Genomic DNA, 20,981 nt, shown 5'->3' with positions numbered 1-20,981 from the left:
GATTAAAGATGACTAGGGGAGAGGAATGAAAGACTTTGGATTTTCCTTTTTTATGATCCTGTATGTCGGTATCTCTATTTGCACTAACTTTGTATAAGGATCTTGATTAATGTTTAATGACTTTTTATCCATGTATATATATGTGCTTTTATGGTGTTTTTTAATCACCGAATAAAGATTTCCAAAAAAAAAAAAAAGAGTGAACATATAGATGGCGCCTAGTTTTCTAAGATAAAAATTGGTGCATCTAAACCTATCTTGGACTCTGCAATTATAGAAGTGTAATACCTTGCAGAAATGCCGTTTCTTTATGGTGATGAAAGGAATACAGTCTGTTACTTTTTTCATGACCACATTGTGCCTAATTGATCACCACCTCTATGTTGTGTGGTGGGGTAATCATTATACTCAGCCTTGCCCATTGCCTCTCAGTTCTTCTTGTATTCCTCCCTGAAGGCCTGAAATTTATTTCTGCTTACTGCCTCCAGGTGCAAACCTCAAAGCTAATTCAGATTCATGTGTTCCCTTTTGTTAGTATGTGTTTATGCACTCTTAGATTCAATATCTTACATGGTACCCCAGATCCTTCTTTGATTGCTTCCCATATCATTGCAATTTACAGCAGTTTGGTGCAATTTACAGCTAAAGTTATTTTTATCAGTTCTCAAATGCAAACCTTTGTATCCAGTTGGGTATTTTGGGCATGTGGGGTGTAGCACAGTTGTATAGGGGGAAGTTCCTTCTTTTATCTACTGGCCAAACTTTACATCGCCCTTCACTCTGTCTAAGGAACACTCCTACATATATTCTGTTCAGGTAATGCTAAAGATACGGCTGTTTCAACAGTAATCCTCTCAAGCACCATTGGCCCTCTTGCAGCTAACTCAGCGCCGGGCTGCCTCTCAGGTAACAGCACATTTTATAAAATAAAATTCAATTCAGTTCTATTCCTATTGGGATTAAAAACGTACACAGTTAATACTCAGAAAATACCCTTGTTGCACCTTCTTTATATGGCATCATAAACCACACACACACACACACACAATTGACCTGTCTGAAAATGCCCCATGAACCATCTCTGGGAGGATTGACTCGACTTAAATTTGGCTTGTAGCAGGTAAAACCAAAATAAAATCCTGGCCACCATCCCAAACAAGCATTGGCATAGCCAATAGGTCTCGCCTTTGGGACCTTATAAGTGTTTAACCATGCACCAGTTGCATAACTAAACACTTATAAGGTCCCAAAAGCGAGACCTATTGGCTATGCCAAGCAGCCGTGAAAGTTAAAGTGATAGCGATCAAACATCAAGGCGGCCGCACGGCCGAGAAAGTGAAAGTAATGGCGGTAAAACGCGGCGCGCGCGCCCGCGCACATGCACTGTAGCTCTAGGCTGGTCTGGTAGCACTTTTTGGAGCCCTCTCAATAAGTCTCGCCAGACCAGCGCATGCGCTGGGTCAGGCGAGACCTAAAAATGTCCAATAGTTATTCTCTCCCATTCCCAATCCCCAAATATTACTTTCCTCTAAAGTGTGAACACTAGGGGATCGAAGGTGATCATTTAATCATCCGTCTTTGTTAGTTTTATGGAGAGAGCTCTGCCTCTCAAAATGAGGATAGGGTTTCGAAACTAAATAGCTGACAGCATATATCTATCAGTTGAAGCTGCACTACACTGTGCCCTGGGCAACACAGCTCACCAGTTCTCCTCACCTGTCCATCAATCCCACAAAGTAACTGCATCCAATAGCAAATTGGTCCTTTTAGCCAGGAAGCCTAGTAAAATTGTAGGAATGTTGAATTAAATTTGGGATACTCTTTCATCAAAGTAGAGCTTCATAACCTTCTCACTTTTTCTTGGTTTACTGCCTTGCTGACCAAAACACTCCTTTCAAAACTGTCTGGCTCTGTTCTCTTTGTAGTTTACACATATTTTGGTTGTCAGCCTGGTGAAAATAGCGATGCAACAGTGTGTTCCATTCATCATTATCGCAAGGATCAACGTGATTTGGTGTTGGCAGAGGTCAGCTAATGGACGATTCAGTTTATTAGGTGCACACAGTAGAAGACACTAACAAAGGCTCCTTTGACCAGGTGAATGAACTCCAGTCTGGAATCAAACAAAAGCCAGTGGTCTGAGATTTTCCCAACAGGCTGATGGAAGAGGATCCACAGAGAGGAGAGGAATGCGCCAGTAGAAGAGAAAATCACCTGGTTTATGGTCTCCCAAACCTCAGCACAGTATATCAACCCGTTTCCAGAAGATATACTGCCCCACCTGTTTATGGGAGGGGCACAAAGCAGCACCTGACTGCTAACATAGTGGTTGAACTCACCTGTCCTCCTAACATTATCACTTTCTTTTCCACAGTCTTTATTCAGTGGCAGTCCCATGAGGTAAGTGATCTCTCAACTTAAAAGGAGGAGCAACTTATGAGGGGGCGGGGGGAGGAGGGTTGAAATAACTCACTTATTTTGTTCCACCAGGCTCTTGAGAGTGTTTGGGTTCTTCAGCGCCACAGCTGCGTCAAGACTGAAGTAGTACTCACAGTCTGGAGACTGCCGGCACATGTCCCTGTGGGAAAGAAATACATTTGAGAAGGAGAGAGTGATGAGGAGAGGAACAATAGCAAGGAGTGAGAATAGAAACAATGACAAGAACGACCTGAAACAGAGAAGGCCCAGGGGGTGAGATAGAAGAGGAAAGAGGCAGAAATGGGTCACAGGGAGAAGACTATGGAGACTGGAAAGAGGAATCTAGGGCAGAAAGAGAGCAGGTGGGGAACACAGACCATGGGGGAAGAAAGGAGCAAGAACAAAGGAGAAAGGACATCAATCTTCTTCCACCCACAAAATGCAATTACTAACTACACAAAATGAACAAAGCACATCCAGACACTGAACTGGCACCAGTGTGTCCAGATTCTGCGTTTGCCACTGACGTGTCTGGGCCAGATCCGGAACAGAGTGGCCTTAACTCTCATTTAAACCCCAACCTGCATAAACCAGACTCTTGGGCCCTGTGTGACCCTGCTATAGACTGCCAGGCCCTCGCTTGTACTCCAGCATATAAAGACGCTGCCATAGACTTTTGTATGAGCAGATTCTACCCTGACCGTCAATATGCAAGATCATTCCTTCTCTGCCTGCAGGCACAGACTATCTCTGCACCCCTTCTAAAATGACGTACCTTCGTCCATGCCCCCTGCTTGTCTTTAACTTTTCTAAATCATTCCTTGACCCTAGTGTGCTCATGTCCTACCTTTACACCATGGTGCATTCTCCTTTCCTCCTTAAATCACTAAATGCACCATACCTTTGACATGGGCATACACAGCCCTGCAGTTGGTACTTGATGGTCCAGGTTCTTTTAACCCACTTGTCACGTACAATACCCCACCACTTCATCCTTCAGATCCGAGTGCTTGTAGACCCTCCCTTTGACTCCAGCACGCAGTGTCACTTCCACACTTACACCGCCATGTTGCGAGCTTCAGCATTCTCTGCATTTTCTTCTGGTCCCAGCACTTTGACTGCGTTGTACTTGCTGCCATGTAGAGTCAGAAATGCGTCTACCTTTGACTGGTGAAGGGACTCCTGAAACAAACCAGGATGGGCGTCATGAACACATGGAGATGAAATAAGGTCATGGCAGGAAGGCATCCCTGAACCAAGAGGAACCCCAAGTGTCTAAATCAAACACAGCCCCAAAACATTCAACAGAAACATGTTAATGGAAGTTGGAACCCCAAGCCTATGTACAGAGCAGAGTCATAATAATTGTCCATATAGTTCAGACAATAGAATTGAACCACATATAGTTTATGCTTGGACCATTTACTTTTGTAGGAACTATTTAACATTTATGCTAAATGACAAACAATGTGTTCAAAACCTATGCACCTTATTTACTGAACCTTATCTTGAAAATCTACAAATGCATAATGCATTGCTCCAGAGGAGAACAGTTTGAAAGTAGACCATTGGCATGGGCTGATCGTTGGGTTTTAGATTAAATTGTTGTTCCAAACTACATAAGTGAAATCAATGTGCATTATGTTACACTTTCGGTTATTGTATCATATTACTACACACAGACTCTGACTCATTCCAATCTAGATGCTGACTTTTTTCTTAAATTACCATGGATTATTATATTTATCACAATCACAATTGTGGTTCCTACATATTTAGGCTGCAACCTACTGTTGCACCAAATATTGGGTAAACTGACCATAATATTTTAGTGTATGTATGTATGTTATCTTTGAGTTCATCACAATTATTTTATGAATTATCATTGGTATATATTCATATTATTTACAGCCCCGAAGACTTCCTTTGAAAATAAAACATGTTGACTATTTTTGAAGAAATTCAAGATAAATAAATAAAGAAGAGTTGTGAAAGACATAAAGAGTGCTGAGATTGGACACATTCATGAGTGACCCCCTCCAGCAACAAGGAATATTTGTTAACTTCTGCACACGTGGCATTAATATATTTAGCAGCTGGATATTGTTTTGGGGAAAACATCAACACAAGCTGTAGGGCTGATATAGCTGTGTTGTAAATTATGACCTAGAAAGTGCTTTTAAGGCCTTCTAGGGGTGGAAAAGGGATCCACAAATGCTACAATATAAATACACCTATTAAAGTAACAATAATTTCTACATATGCCACTATGATTCTTCACAGGAAAAGCGTACTGAATATTAGTTACCTATGAACAGAGGCAATCAGCACTAAGCGTAAGCATTCAGCTTGCTTTTGTCTAAGTGCTTTGATTAAACCACTGTCTTTGTGTGAGACATTGCTTGTTAATATTTAAAAAATGGCACATTTTAAAATCCTTTACTGTAAGAGAAGTGTTACCAGTTACTGGTAAAAATAACTTACCCCCTTCCTCAATTCCGATTTGCAGCTGCATTTTGAGAAACGCAGACGTCTCACCCACGAGGTTAGGGTTTTGTCTTTTAACAATAACACGAAGGAGGGAACAGGAGTGCAAACCTCTTCGATTGTTAAATATCTTTGCATGATGTTGTTCTTTGACTAGCAGTCCTGTTATAGACACACTGCTTTAAGAGCACGACACTTGCATTTTTATCACAGACATCTTTACAGAAAGTTTATTCTAAGAAAGCTTATAAGTAATTAACTGCTTGGATTTAGGTTGGATTAAACATTCCCATTCACAGTATCGCATTCTTCCTGAATAGAACCACATACTAGTTCTACAATGATTGGCCTACTGGTTGACCGACAATACTTTATAGCAAAGAGGAGTTTGAGTTTAAAGGTCTAACCAAAAGTCAGGTAGCAGCCAAGGAGGAGAAACTTTACTAAAGTTCCATCTGGCTTCAGCCAACTCCAAATGCCTCCCTGAAAGCATGTGCCAAAAGCTTCGGTGCATGCCTATCCGCACAAGCGACGCATGAGTGTCCAAAACTCATCACAGATGTTGACTTACATGGTTGTGGATAAACAACTGGATGCGTTCCTTTGGATATTGCAGGTTCAGCAACCGGTTAAAGAATTGAGAGATGAAAGGAGTTGGCTGTTCAATGAAAATGCCAATCAAAACCAGAGGAAAGGCAGCGTCCTGAAATTCAGAAAAGTGAGAAAAATGACACTGGTAAGAACTGAAGAGACAAGAAAAGTGGTACAGATGCTATTCAAAGGAAGAACAATAAATATTCATCACAGAGGATGGAGCAGCGTGAGACGCAAGTACACTACATTTAACCCAGCGGAACATCTGTATCCAGGATAAAGCAGAGGACAAAGCAGAGAGAGGAATAATAACAACCAAGACACTCTTAGCTCACAAAACTGCAAAAGCCGACCAATGGGAATCCTACCTGGTCTACCTCAAGGGCAGAAGCATCGTGAAGGGATATTAAACGCACTCCTTCCTACCTTCAGACCGGAGAGTTTTCGCAGCCCCTCGTCACACACAGTGCAGCCCGTCTCAAATGTCCATACGCGTGGGACATAGTTTCCAAGGTAGTTCAGTTGCAACTGTAATAAAATCTCTAAATCATCAGTTTGAGAGAAACGTACAGTTTTTGGCAATTGTTCTATCATATACATTATGTTCTAAGGATACATGTTCAGTTCCTGCAACTAAAGGGTAGTGAGGGGTCACAGGAGACAAAGGGGACACTTCAGCTGAGGAAAACAAATTGCAATCTACACATTTCGGCCAGGATTTCAATAGAAGGACCACAGCGATGGATGTCCTGCAGTCCAAGGTCAGCCTATCCCAGACCATCTTGGATGAATTGCTGTGGTCTCTTTTACTAACATCATGCCGTCTCAATCAAGGGGGCAGTTCTCGATTCTCAGAACCATCATTAAATAATCTGCCAGCAATCTGTTGGTACAGGTGGGTCTGTGCTTAATACATCATAAAGTTTGAACAGGAACTTGACAAAGGGGACACAACTTACCTTTGTTGGGCCATTTCCATGAATAACCACTGGAAGCGTGTCATGAATGACGTTCCTGGCTCGCACTTTTCCATTTTCAAACTTCAGAACTATGTCATCTAGAAAGATCAGCAGAACCTAGTTAGATGCCAGCCCAAGTATGGGTTCCTGTATGAATCATTGATGCACTGCACTGCTGGAGATTCAAGTCTGTCACAGCATCAAGATAAGAACATAAAAGGACTTGCCAACTTGCACTATTACCTTTGCGCTAGTGACCAATGTACCACAGACGTCTTTGGAGCCAGCAAAGCAAATACATTATTTCTCTTCTTGACAGAAACATTTTCGGTGATACTACCACAGACTTCTTATTTTATGTTAGATATCAGACTGTTGCGCTCAACAGGCTGAAGCGCTTATGGTAATTCATAGAAAGCACCTTGGAAAATGATACTTTTTTCAATTCCAACCAAGTTCACTTTATTTCAGGCACAAATATGAAAGATAAAAGTATACAAGATAAACATCACAATCCATCACTTTTGAAAATACAGATGTACAAAAAAAGAGTTTAAAAAACTGTTATGATAAAAACCAGCGGCAGACAATACTCCACAAATACAGATATGAATCTTATTACGGGCAGTAAATTACACACAGGATGTTATCTTGCAAAGCTGATGGATACAAATAAAGTGCATTGCATAGTGCCAGGATCACAAAGTGAGTTCTTTAAAGTGCATATGGCTTTCTTCCAGAAATTAGACCATCTAGCTAAAACATTAATGGGTTTTTTCTACTGGCTGCACATTTTTTTAAAAAGAGCAAATATTAGCGCAATTAGATGGGGAATCCAGTTGTAGATACACAAGGGCTAATCTTGAGGTTCTTATCACCTTCATCCTTATCATCAGAATTAAGAACTTTTTCCTGAGGCCCAAAACAAATGTGCAGAAAAAAATAAAATGCAAAAGACTTTGCATGGAGGATTCATTACATAGACATATCAAGACTTTTGAGGACTCAAATTGGCCACAGGGGAAAGCCGAGGTGTCACCTCATAAATCCTAACCTAAACCTGGTAAGCAGTAACCTATTCCAGGCGCCATCGATCCACTCAAGGTAAGGCTCCAAGGAAGGGGAAAGGTGAATCTTTGCATGCTCTGTGACAAGCTGTTTATTGAATTCAAGGTCCTCCGTCAAGGCTCTCAACCTAGCTTTAAAGGCAGTTTTAACCCATAATACATCTGTTTTTCACATTGAGGTGGGGTTGGTGAAAAGGGACGGCCTACCCAGCTTATTTAATTCGATTTTGATATCATCAAACCAAGGGGTTTTCATGCCTCTCTCACAAGTGAGGCAGTCATTAATAATCGCTCTATCTGACGAGGCGTGTAAGTTAGCCCATATAGACCACCATAGAAGCAAGGGAGCCAACTTGATGGCATTCTCGGCATACTCCGTCTCAAGCTCTTGATAAACTATAAAAGAGTCACCTAAGCCTCCCTGTTTTGTTCCACTTGAAGGCAGCTAGTGTTCGAGTATCCCCAGATTCCAGCGCCATAGGTAAGGATCGGCAGGAACTTTCTCTTGTGGACTTCCAATAAAGAGGCTACAAGTTTTTTCACAATACATCAGGCCAAACAGAAGATGTAGCCCACTGAACTTAAAAATGTCTGCCTCGCCCTGACTATACAAGGTCCCCATTTATTCCTAGCATTCATGACTAAACCCAAGTATGAGAACTCCATGGTGTGGACAGCAGGTTGATCGTTCAAAAATATGCACCGCATCTTATGGTTTCTGGGCTTGCATACCATAATAAAAGTTTTTGCTTGATTGGTAACCAGGCCCATAGTCTCTAAAAAAGATATTAATTCTTGGAATAAAACAGGAAGACATTTGGGGGTTCGGACACGCATCATCTTAATGTGTTGCTCAACACAAAAACATCATTTAGCGTGATTCCACTTTATTTTTGTTCATTTAGCAAATACAGACAATAACAACTCACCTACGCCACCGTAAAGATTCTGGAACACACGACTCCTGTGGTCTAAAGTCATGTTGAGTTTCTCCTTTGATAAAACAAAACACGAAGATATTTTCACACAATTATAAAGTATATTCAGATACAACTATCGCACACACACATGTAATGATTACTTCTCTACCTACAACCACATCAACCGAGAAATGTTGTGTTTATATATCATGCAACATGTATAAGTAAAATTTCTTTCAGATCAAAAGAAGACCTGAGATATAAAAACAAGCATTGAAAATGCAATAGGTCTCGCCTTTAATTAGGTTAAAGCCATTTGCTTTGCTATACAATACCATTGCCATGACAAACTCTATTGTTATTAATTCAACCCAGTATGTCAGATCAACTCAATGAATGAAAACTGGTAAATATGCTAGTCCATTAGTTTGTACAAAAAGACACAATGAGAAAAACTCTACAAAAGGCACAGTACCATTCACAGGGCTCAGAAATGCATATCCTGATAATGCATTACATATCTGGTAACTAACTAATGAGGTTGTGTGCCTCACCACAGAGACTGCACGCCAGCGATTCAGTGGCTCCAGTGATGGAACCCAGGAGGGCTGCATGCCCTACTGCGGAACACTGGGAAGAGACTTCACTGTATCTTGGTGGAGAACATTGCCACTAGAGCTCAGTGTCCCTGCATGTGGTGCTCAGGAGCACAGAGTGCCCTACTGAAGAACACTGAGGATAGACTTCAGGGTGCCTTTTGACACGAGAAGTTCTGTGTCCCTCAGGGGAAGGGGACTGAAACATCCCTTACTGCAAAACACTAGGAATATAATTCAGGGTATCTCACTGAAGAACACTGGCACTAGAGGTTCAGCATGCATAAATGTTGAGTTCAGGGTACAGGTGTGCAGCGTGGCCTACAACAAAGCCCTAAGAACCGAGGGTTTGTTCTTAGGTAATGAAGGGACTTGGTACTAGAGGTTTCTGGGTCCAACTACAGAGTTCTCTGGACCAGAAGTTCAATGTACCTAATGGCAGAGATCTAACAGAAGAGAATCAGGGTACCTTGCTGCAGATCCATGGGTGGAATCAGAGACTGAAATTCTCACTGCTGCAGACCCATGGGTGGGATCAGAGATTGTGGGTGTCTCACTGCAGCAGAGCCATGGATGGTATCAGAGACTGTCTCACTCCAGCGGAGCCATGGGTAGTATCAGAGAATGTGTGTGTCTCGCTGCTGCAGAGCCATCGGTGGGATCAGAGACTGAGTGTGTCTCACTGCAGCAGAGCCATGGGTGGGATCAGAGACTGTGTGTCTCACTCCAGCGGAGCCATGGGTGGTATCAGAGACTGAGTGTGTATCGCTGCTACACAGCCATGGGTGGTATCAGAGACTGAGTGTGTATCGCTGCTGCAGAGCCATGGGTGGGATCAGAGATTGAGTGTGTCTCACTATGCAGAGCCATGGGTGGGATCAGACATGGAGTGTGTCTCAGTGCTGCAGAGCCATGGATGGGATCAGAGATTGAGTGTGTCTCGCTGCTGCAGAGCCATGGGTGGGATCAGAGATTGAGTGTGTCTCACTGCTGCAGAGCCATGGGTGGGATCAGCGATTGAGTATGCCTCACTCTGCAGAGCCGTGGGTGGTATCAGAGACTGAGTGTGTATCGCTGCTACAGAGCCATGGGTTGGATCAGAGATTGAGTGTGTTTCACTCTGCAGAGCCACAGGTGAGATCAGAGATTAAGTGTGTCTCACTCTGCAGAGCCACAGGTGGGATCAGAGATTGAGTGTGTCTCACTGCTGCAGAGCCATGGGTGGGATCAGAGATTGAGTGTGTCTCACTCTGCAGAGCCACAGGTGGGATCAGAGATTGAGTGTGTCTCACAGCTGCAGAGCCACAGGTGGGATCAGAGATTGAGTAGCCACAGGTGAGATCAGAGATTGAGTATGTCTCACTGCTGCAGAGCCACAGGTGGTATCAGAGACTATGTGTGTCTCGCTGCTGCAGAGCCATGGGTGTGATCAGAGGTAAACGTTTGCCTCACTTCTTCAGTGCAAAGGGTGCGATCAAATGTTCAGTGTGCCTTAATGTTGCAAAGCCATGGATTTAGATCAGAGCTTGAGCATTTCTCACTGCTGCAGAGCCATGGGTGGGATAAAAGGTTTAGTATATCGTGATGCTACAGAGCGGTAGATGGGAGTCAGAGGTTCACTGTGCCGCCCTGCATTTTCTTGTAAAGGTTTAGTGTCTACCACTGCACTGCCCTATATCAAGACATACAGTGTGCCCTGTTGGACAGTTAGGGCCAGGGTTTTTATTGCTATCTTTCACAACCCTAGAACCAAAAGTTCAAGGCAGATAGGCACTGCAGGGTCTGTGATCAAAGGTTTAGTCTATTACACTGAGCAGAGTTGTTAAGTGCACTCTGCACAGTACTAGAGCATTAAAATTCCCATACGTTGTTGAAGGCGGACAGTGCAATGGCAGTGTCTTACTGCAGGGCCTTAGGTACAGGGAGCCAATGTGTCTCGTTGCAGAGCATTTAATCCAAAAACTCAAGACTGCTTCTCTGCCACGGATCTCTGGCTACAGTGATTCAGCATGCCTCACTGCACGAGAGGTAGGTTTCTCACTGCTGAGCCTTGAGAGCAGAGTTAAATGTGCTGCGCTGGAGATCCTGGGGACCAGATGAACTATTTATCCCGTTACCAGGAACTAAGGGGCATATTATCAAGAAACGGCGTTAAAATTATCGCCGCTTTAGCGGCGCGGCGATAATGGGCTTGATAATATGCCCTTGAGAATTCCCATAGAACCCCATGTTCTGGTGTCAACATGGGCTTCTATGGGAATTCTCTGCGGCATATTATCAAGCCCATTATCGATAAAGCTGCAATAATTTTAATGCAGGGCTTGATAATATGCCCCTAAGTGTGGTTGCACCGCGAGCTCTAGAATTCCATTTGCCTCGCTACAGAGCCTTGTGACCAAGGGCCAGATGTATCAAAGGGTTTTACCCATTCTGTGTCTATGACAGGGGAAAAGAAGGTCACATTTCCCTCAAAAATGCATGACGCAGAAGCCAAAAGATCAGGGTGCCCCACTGCAGCAAAATTGCGGATCGTCACTGCAGAAGAGTGAATGTCCAGTGTGCATATTACTGCAGCAGCGCTATAGACCAGAAGGACGGTGTGCGTCACTGCAGCAGAGCCCAGGGCCAAAGGGGGTGTGTACCTCACTGCACAAGAGCTCAGGGACTAGAAGCTCAATGTCACTCATTACAGAAGAATTTTGTGTAAAAAAGTTCAGTATCCCTTGGTTCTTTTTGAGCCCACTGCTGCTAAGCCTTCGGGCCAGAGAATCAGTGTACTTCCGGTTTCACAGCCTTGTACAATGTATTAGACGTCAGCAGTGCTTTAAATGGAAACAAATAAGTGCAGGTACTCACAAAAAAAAAGTTGTGGATTGGGGGCGGAGTATGGCACGGGCAAGGGGGCGGGGCTATGTTTTCCAATAAATGGCACACTGACTTACTAGTGCTGCAGTTTTTTTTTTAAAGCAGGAATGCATTGATGTAATCTAGAGGGCCGGGATTTTGTTTCATGCAAATCACTCTCATTTAAAAATTGTTGATGGGCGAAGATTTGCGCGCGATTAAAACAATGGGCATACTAACAAGCTGTGTCCCTGGACAATGTGGCCCACGCACCGCGCCAATCAGTTTTTTTTGGTCACCTTCAGACCCCCTGTGAAAGGGACCCTGCAGCGATACTCTACCTTTCACCCCAGAGAGGCGCACGCAGCTCTGTGTTCCACTGAAGGCGAGCTGCTCCGCTGGCGCTTTTGAACCAGCGCAGCCCAGGCTTCAGCTTGGTTTGAAAGGCGCTTTAACCCATTGTAGGCCGTGCAGAAAGACCTGCCAAGGATTGAGCGGAGCACCAACCGCATCAAAACCGGGCCGTTATGAGTACCGGCACTCTCCTTTCCCGAGGAAAGGTCCCGGTACTCAAGGGGAGAAAATATAAAAGTGCCGGTACTCCGTACCGGTGAGTATCGGCCCATTTAAAGCACTGGGTCACGTCAGTCACTGCAGAGCTCTGAGAACAAAGGGACAGAGCTTAGTACTAGGGTTTGGTGTGCGTCACTTCAGAGCCTGAGGAACAAAGGGGCAGTATGTCCAACTGCAGGAGCCTGAGATTAAAGATTTAAAGTGTCGTGTTAAAGAGCTACGAGACCAAAGATTAAGTGCAGACTCAGCGAGGGTGCTCTAGTGTGCCCTCTGCAGATCACAGGGGGCAGGGCAGGGGTGTACGATAAATGCAGGTGAAATACCCCTGGAATAGGCGAGGGATTCAGTGTGCCACAGCTGCAGATTGCGGTCACTTGAGGCTCAGTGAACTTTGCTTCCTAGCTCTATGAAATGATATACAAGGTGCTTTGCTGCTGCAGAGTCCAGAGATCGAAGGTTTAATGCTCTTCGTTGCAAGAGGGAGCTTGAGTTACTCTGTTACACACCAAAGCGGCGAGATGCTGTATGCATAACTGCCGTACCGTGCCCTGCGGGCTAAAGTACACTGTACCATTCTGCAGAGCCCTAGTCCCAGATCTTCAGTGTTATTCACAGATGCAGGGACATTAAACCAGAAAAGATGTGCCATCCTGTTACAAAGTAAAGTGACAAAAGGCTCAGTGTGCCTTGTAGCAAAGGCCGGGGACCAGTGGGTCAGTGTGCTCCACTGCAGAGCCCAGTGCCAGTGTTGTAACTACCAGTACCACTAGTGCAGTAGAGCCTGGTGCTAGGGATGCTGTTTGCGATGCTGCCCAGAGGCTGATAGCGGGAAAGGAGTATGCTTCAATGCAGCGTCACTGCCTAGAAGCGGGGGTGAATTAGGATCGTCTGGTGCAGACCCCCGAGCACAGTGCCCCCTGCTGCAGCAGAGGCAGGTACCAGGGGAAGAGGCGTTCTCCTTTTAACAGAGGGTCTAGCGTGCTACTTTACAAAAGAGCATTGCGGCAGAGCTACACTATATTTGCCTACGGCAAAGCCTCCTGCCACGGGCTCAGTGTGCCTTACTGATGCAGAATCTGATGCAGGCGTGCAGTGTCTGCACTAATGTCTCGTACTAGGGTGATGTGTATCTTCAAATTGTACCGCTGAGCAGTAGGTGCCCCTTACCCAAGATTCAATGTACCTTCTTACAAGAAGACTTAGTGTCAGAGAAGTGCGTGTCTCATACACCATGCACTGTCTCCGTCTATTAGTCCCTCCTTCCACCAGAGCAGGTGGATTTCAGAAGAACCTGATGCTAAGACGTGCAGCCTGGGGCTGGTGGGCCAGGGGCCCTGTGTATGCCTACGACTTGCTTAGCAGTGTGCAATGAGTGCGTTATACCCTTCTAATCTAAGGAAAGTAAAAGTCTGACAGGATCACACCCACACTGAAAGAACTCCGAGGTGCAGCTACTCACGGACATCCTATTTCAAACCTCTGGGACGATTGAGAACACACGCACCAGCAACAACTCCAGGTCTGAAGCCAGCGGGACAGGACTAAGAAGAGAAGGCAGCAGGCCTTCTACTCTGTAACTCCACCCTCATCGGGATCTGTCAAGCTCCCCCTCTCCTTCGATTCCGGAAGGACATGAAGAATAATCTTTTCAAGTAACCCACTGTCCTTGCATAGCTGGCTCATCAGTGCCGGGTGTCTGCTAGTCTCTCCTCTGTCTGCTAGCCTATTTCCTCAGCATTCCATTTGCTATGCCCTTCTTTGGATCGCTTTTCTTACTTCTGCAGGCTATTCTACATATAAACTCCCTACACTGATGTCTTTTCGTCTGCGTCCCCTATGAATTGCACCCCAAGATTTCCCTCGATTAGGTCAGTTTTTGTATCTCTCTACTGATAGACCACTCATAAATTCACGTGCATCTCCCCCTGACCTATGTACAGTGCTGCGTTGTTTTCTAACTAGTTTGAACTTGGCATCCCTCACTGCACAGTTTGATACCAAGTAGGTTTCTGTGCTTTTGTGACCAGGCGGGAGGGGAGCAGTGTGCCAGAGTGCAGCGTCCTGCTATGTACAGAATCCAGCGTTTATCTTTGTGACCGGTCTTCTCATGTCCAGGAGCTGTAAGGTAAACAAAGGAGCCATGCGCAGAGCACATGTAGTATGCCTACAATTATTTTAACAGTGTCGTTTGTTCTCCCCTCAATGCCTTTAGTGTAGGGACACTGTTTTGTGTGTGCTCGTGTACCTGGAGCTGAAGTTCGTGGCAGGGGGACTGCTAGTGGCCGAGTAGTTTACTGTCCCCGCCAGTGCCTTCAGTATGGGGACGCTCGCGCTGTTCTGAATGTGCTCGTGTACCCGAGCTGCAATGTGTGGCAGCGCTGAGATACGTATTCGTGCATAGTTCCCTGCAAGTGATGCAGTGTTTGCAAGGGATTTGTGTTGGTGGTCTCCTTCGGTAACAGGGTTAAAGTCTGTGCAAAGGTTCCTGTTGTCCTCCTGTGCCCAGAGGCGTAGCTAGAGCTAGTGGCGCCCGGGGCTAACCCTCAGATTGATGCCCCTGGGGGGGGGGAGGGGGGGAAAGGACAGCAAGCACTTGAAAGAGGACCGAGAGACACGTAGTATCGCCGCTAATAGTTACCTCGATCATGCAAGTTACTGCACGTACATGACACGGTCCAAGGCTACACAGTTGAATACACCGGTGACTGGCAGTGACTGGCAGTACAAAAGAGAACACACAGACTGCATGATCTATCTGGGGACCCAGAAAAACCGCATGTGACATCCATCAGAGAGTTGCGTGAACAATTACCTAGTAATCCCCTCAGCACGATGCAAACATGCACATACATGACACTGTTCAGGGGTCCATCATCTACAGCTGACATTAAATGACCATTCATCATGGTCCCCCCATTAAAGCAGTGCACTTTGTGATCTGCATAGTACATGTTCTTTGCAGCAGGCATATTAACCCTCGGTGCTACCTTTCCAGGAGTCAACCCTTCCACTAGACAAAACTAGGATCTCTCTCTAGAAAGAACATTAATCACCGAAGCTATCATGACATTTTTATTATTTCTGAAAATTGCTGGAGGCTAGGAAGGTGGCAGCAAGTTTTTTTTAAACCAACTAACTTCTGGGTTAAATATCACAAATATACCCCCTTGTGTCCCTGATATTTAGGGGATTTGATTGATTCCAAATATAAGGGTGTTAGTTGTCCAATTTATCATTTTGTTTGACAACTTTGTATTTCGTATTGTGTATATAATGATTGTTTTTTGTGACATTTCACTTGATTGTTTCAATGTTTGATTATTATGAGTTTATTTATAATTGTATGTCAAAACACATGTTTCACGTTGTTTACTTTTATTGTGTAAATATCAATGTGGTATTTCGTGTAGTTCATTATGTGTTCCTTTTGTGATCAAAGATATTAATTGAAAAAATAAAATAAATAAAAGGCATAAATCATTGCTTAGATAAACGTATTAATTTTCGTTTATCTTACTTCATATGAATAAGTGTTGAAGTCACCAGAGGCATAGGTAAAACTTTTTTCTTATATAGTATTGAACTGCGTGGCACTGGGTCCGACAGATCATGACTGCTGTGTCGAAACCGCGTTGCGCCTGAGCAGCACTGCGTCTGGTCTGGATGCAGTAGATACCTAGGTAGGGTGAACAGGCGCCCCAGGAGAGACCCGGTTTTCCACCAGCTATCCTGGCAGATTTCGGCAATTTTGGGTCAGGTCCTGGTTTTCAGTGAGGGTTGACTGCAAACAATGGAGGCACGTTTTTATGTGTTACAAAGCAGTACGAGTTAGCAGCTCTAATTAGAAAGCTACTTAAATAACGTTTGATACTGGGTTTTAAAAAATGGCTTTTTATTTATTCCATCAATGCTTCGTCTGTGTTTCTATATTGATGAACGCAGTCATTCGGTGCCCATCGGATTCTTTCGATTGTATTCGAAATGTTCCTGTTTTGGGCTCTCAAAATCTGGTCACCACATGCCTAGGACGTTTAACTATTTGTCCATGCAGTGTTAACCGTCCATGCCAAGGTTGCATATGTCGGGGTACAGAGTGACTGTAGTATGTATGTGAAAGGGCTGCGGTGTCCTGGGAACCGAGTTAATGTACAACACGTCAAAGGATTAATGCTAGCCCAGGGCATTAGTTTATGTCAGGATTCAATGTTTGTTCCAGTGCCAGAGCTGCCATGCTTCCTATGGCAGGGATATGCTGTATTGGGGTACTGTGTGCCGGGTTCCAATACGTGCGCCTATAAAAGATCTTAAGCTTATAGAAGGATATATATTGCCAGGATTGCAATGCACCTCTTAATAACGTAAGTTGCGTGCATGTCAGGTTGCAGAAAGACTAAGAACTAAGTACACAATGACGTACCTGAGTGCAATGCTAGGTTGCACAGTATGCACCAGTGTAAAGTGCAGTAGGAGGCTTCTGTACTCAGGCCTGGGAAACCGGGGGAAGGAGATATGCCACTCACCAAGTAGAGCAGAGCATATATCTTCAGGGACTCCTCCAGAGCGCCCTGTGAAATCTGAAGGTAGGCGACGGTGCAGGAAGGATTCCAGGTATGCCCGATTTCATAGCAGCTATGTGGGATAGACTTGCTGAACGCAGCCATCTTGGTTGAGGACTGATGACAGCAAAGACAGGAAGGGGGCAAAGGTCACTGTTGGCTGAGGTTACTTCAGTACAAAGTCCTCGGATCATGTGACGTATAATGATGGGGCGGCTAGAAGTAGGCGCTCACGTGGTGCGTGTGCGCGACCCACGCAGGGTTGCCTCCTCTCGGCGCATGAGTTCAGAGCTTCCTGTGCGCTGTAGAGCGGCGTCGTTCTGTTTCCATGGTAGCGGATGGCGGAGACTGTTAGAGTCTGGCATCTACGGACGCTGTGCTCAGAACTGGCTGGTTGATCAGCTGTTCCGGTGTTTGAACACTGGAAAGAATGTACGCTCTTTTCATTGCATCTCCAAGCCTGCGTCCACGTAACAGGACCAGTACTTTAAATGTTATTAGTAAAAAAGTAACAAGCATGGCCCGTCATGGGATGGACAGAAGATGTGCACGCGGGGACTGCCTTTACTGGCGACGAAAAAAAAAGTCCCTAGTGTATCACGCCGCCAGTAAAGCATCCAATCCCCGCGTGCACATCTTCTGTCTCGTTTGTCTCCCCGCGTGCACGCTGGAATCGTTTCGATTCCAAAAGGTCTCTGCATGGCCGAGCAGCGCATGCGCTGCTTTCGCCAGGCCGAGACCTAAAAAGGGGAGGGTGTCACAGAGAATATTTGCAGTAATATTAGTGAGCTGCTGCTGTGTTACAATTTTGAAAACACGCATCACTTTCCATGAATATTAGATGTGACATCTTTAGAATTTGGACGACTGTGCCTGTGCACTCAGTTACCTGGCCAAAGAGGACATGAAGGAGCTGAAACTGGGTCATAAATTCAAAACTGTTCCGAACAGGGGCCCCCAAAATACAATCAGCTTCGTGCCCCCAAAATCCTAAAGATGTCCCTGGCTCGGATACCATCTCCCTGACCCGTACCCACCCACCGTGCACCTCTCTTGCTCCATACTTCTTAGGGAGGTGGTTGAATTGAGCCTTGCTGTTCAGCCCCCTGCTTTGAGGAACTTCCAGTCTCGTTTTGGGTCTTCTGTTCCGGCAGGAAATGTTTTAACTCTTTCATGTCCCTGGCTCGGATACCATCTCCCTGACCCGTACCCACCCACCGTGCACCTCTCTTGCTCCATACTTCTTAGGGAGGTGGTTGAATTGAGCCTTGCTGTTCAGCCCCCTGCTTTGAGGAACTTCCAGTCTCGTTTTGGGTCTTCTGTTCCGGCAGGAAATGTTTTAACTCTTTCTTGTACTTCCAATTAGTGAGCCCTTAAACCAGGTCTGACCATCGTCGCCTCACCCGGTGGAACTGCTCCTGCCAGCGACTCGTCTCCAGTCTAAGACGGTTTTGATCAGCGCCAGGACGGCTTCAAACCTCTTTTATAGCCTAGCTGATTACATGAATGTTTTCCTTAAACATGTCTGCTCAAGATTAGCGCAACTCTCATTCATGTGACAACATGTGGCACCCCGACAACCCTTTCCCACCCCCTCTGGCATCAATACACTTCACTCACTGCTGTCCACTCGGTCTAAATGCATCTTTTTAATATCCAGAAGCCCCTCCCTGGCCAGGCACAGCCCTCCCATGCTGCACTGGGCCCTGCTCGTGTTCCGCTTCCTGGGGACAAACGCCCCCACACACTCTTCTTTGTGAACAGGCCTCTCTGGCTGGCATACCCGCTTTTCCGGATCCAGGAAGGCCTTGGTGTAAAACAGCTGGTCGCTGTCGTTGTCACGTCCATCCCAGTCAGCAACGAGCTTCCAAAGGTGGTCCGCGTAGCCCATAAATCCTGGAACACAAACGAGGTTTACTCATGGAGGGCAGTACAAGGCGCCATCACCAACAACCATAAGGGAGCATGGCTCGAGAGGGAGCAGAAACGAGGGGGCAGGAAGGAGAGATCCAGGGGTGCAGTGGGATCACTGCAGGACAAGAAGATCGGCACCTGGCAGACTAGAGGAGGAAAGGGTGAGGAGAAACGAAGAGAGCGGAGGTGGAGCAGGAAACAAATACAGAGGGGGCAATCAAGCAAAGAGCTTGGGGTGGAAAGAACAGACAAAAATGAAAATAAGGCAGGAGAGACACATGCATGCGCTGGATGAGAGGAGGTGTGAGAGGGAGACATGGGCAGCACAAGTCAGTGAGGCGAGAGTGAAGGCAGAAGGAGTTAAACAAAGAAAGCAACAGCAAGGAATGAGGAAATCAAAGCGAGGTACACCCAGGAACGAGGAATACAAAGAGAAGTACAGCAAGGAATTGGGAATACAAAGAGAGGTACAGCAAGGAATGAGGGGTTCAGAAGACAGGTACAGCAACGAATGAGGGATACAGAAGAATGGTACAGCAAGGAATGAGGGATACAAAGAGAGGTACAGCAAGGAATGAGGGATACAAAGAGAGGAACAGCAAGGAATGAGGGATACAGAAGAACGGTACAGCAAGGATTGAGGGATACAAAGAGAGGTACAGCAAGAAGTGAGGAATACAAGGGGAGGTACAGCAAGGAATGGGGGATACAAAGAGAGGTACAGCAAGGAATGAGGAATATAAAGAGAGGTACAGCAAGGAATGAGGAATATAAAGAGAGGTACAGCAAGGAATGAGGAATATAAAGAGAGGTACAGCAAGGAATGAGGAATTCAAAGAGAGGAACAGCAAGGAATGGTGATACAAAGAGAGGTACAGCAAGAAATGAGGAATACAAGGGGAGGTACAGCAAGGAATGGGGAATTCAAAGAGAGGAACAGCAAGGAATGAGGAATACAAAGAGAGGAACAGCAAGGAATGAGGAATTCAAAGAGAGGAACAGCAAGGAATGAGGGATACAAAGAGAGGTACAGCAAGAAATGAGGAATACAAGGGGAGGTACAGCAAGGAATGAGGGATACAAAGAGAGGAACAGCAAGGAATGAGGGATACAGAAGAACGGTACAGCAAGGAATGAGGAATATAAAGAGAGGTACAGCAAGGAATGAGGAATTCAAAGAGAGGAACAGCAAGGAATGAGGGATACAAAGAGAGGTACAGCAAGAAATGAGGAATACAAGGGGAGGTACAGCAAGGAATGGGGAATTCAAAGAGAGGAACAGCAAGGAATGAGGAATACAAAGAGAGGAACAGCAAGGAATGAGGGATACAGAAGAACGGTACAGCAAGGATTGAGGGATACAAAGAGAGGTACAGCAAGGAATGAGGAATACAAAGAGGGACAGCAAGGAATGAGGAATACAAAGAGAGGAACAGCAAGAAATGAGGAATACAAAGAGAGGTACAGCAAGGAATGAGGCATATGAGGAATACAAAGAGGGACAGCAAGGAATGAGAAATACAAAGAGAGGTACAGCAAGGAATGAGGAATATGAGGAATACAAAGAGGGACAGCAAGGAATGAGAAATACAAAGAGAGGTACAGCAAGGAATGAGGGATACAGACGAACGGTGCAGCAAGGAATGAGGGATACAATGAGAGATACAGCAAGGAATGAGGAATACAAAGAGAGGAACAGCAAGGAATGAGGGATACAGAAGAACGGTACAGCAAGGATTGAGGGATACAAAGAGAGGTACAGCAAGGAATGAGGAATACAAAGAGGGACAGCAAGGAATGAGGAATACAAAGAGAGGAACAGCAAGAAATGAGGAATACAAAGAGAGGTACAGCAAGGAATGAGGCATATGAGGAATACAAAGAGGGACAGCAAGGAATGAGAAATACAAAGAGAGGTACAGCAAGGAATGAGGAATATGAGGAATACAAAGAGGGACAGCAAGGAATGAGAAATACAAAGAGAGGTACAGCAAGGAATGAGGGATACAGACGAACGGTGCAGCAAGGAATGAGGGATACAATGAGAGATACA

At 45.2% G+C, this 20,981-nt stretch overlaps 1 protein-coding gene across 1 annotated transcript in view; it reads right to left on the bottom strand.

Annotated features, from left to right (window-relative positions):
• Positions 1-20,981, bottom strand: part of PLOD1 (procollagen-lysine,2-oxoglutarate 5-dioxygenase 1) — a 74,107-nt gene that overhangs the window by 39,153 nt on the left and 13,973 nt on the right. Inside the window, exons 5-11 of the mRNA XM_085609922.1 lie at positions 18,798-18,910; positions 8,455-8,518; positions 6,459-6,556; positions 5,926-6,027; positions 5,477-5,608; positions 3,479-3,600; positions 2,474-2,578 (exon numbers count right to left, since the gene is read on the bottom strand). Coding sequence (XP_085466048.1) covers positions 2,474-2,578; positions 3,479-3,600; positions 5,477-5,608; positions 5,926-6,027; positions 6,459-6,556; positions 8,455-8,518; positions 18,798-18,910 — 736 coding nt within the window. The remainder of the gene's footprint in view (positions 1-2,473; positions 2,579-3,478; positions 3,601-5,476; positions 5,609-5,925; positions 6,028-6,458; positions 6,557-8,454; positions 8,519-18,797; positions 18,911-20,981) is intronic.

Source organism: Triturus cristatus, chromosome 1_2 (assembly GCF_964204655.1).
Source record: "Triturus cristatus chromosome 1_2, aTriCri1.1, whole genome shotgun sequence".
NCBI lineage: Eukaryota > Metazoa > Chordata > Amphibia > Caudata > Salamandridae > Triturus > Triturus cristatus.
The sequence above is the reverse complement of the archived record's forward strand: the minus strand, read 5'-3'. Positions and strand labels throughout refer to the sequence as shown.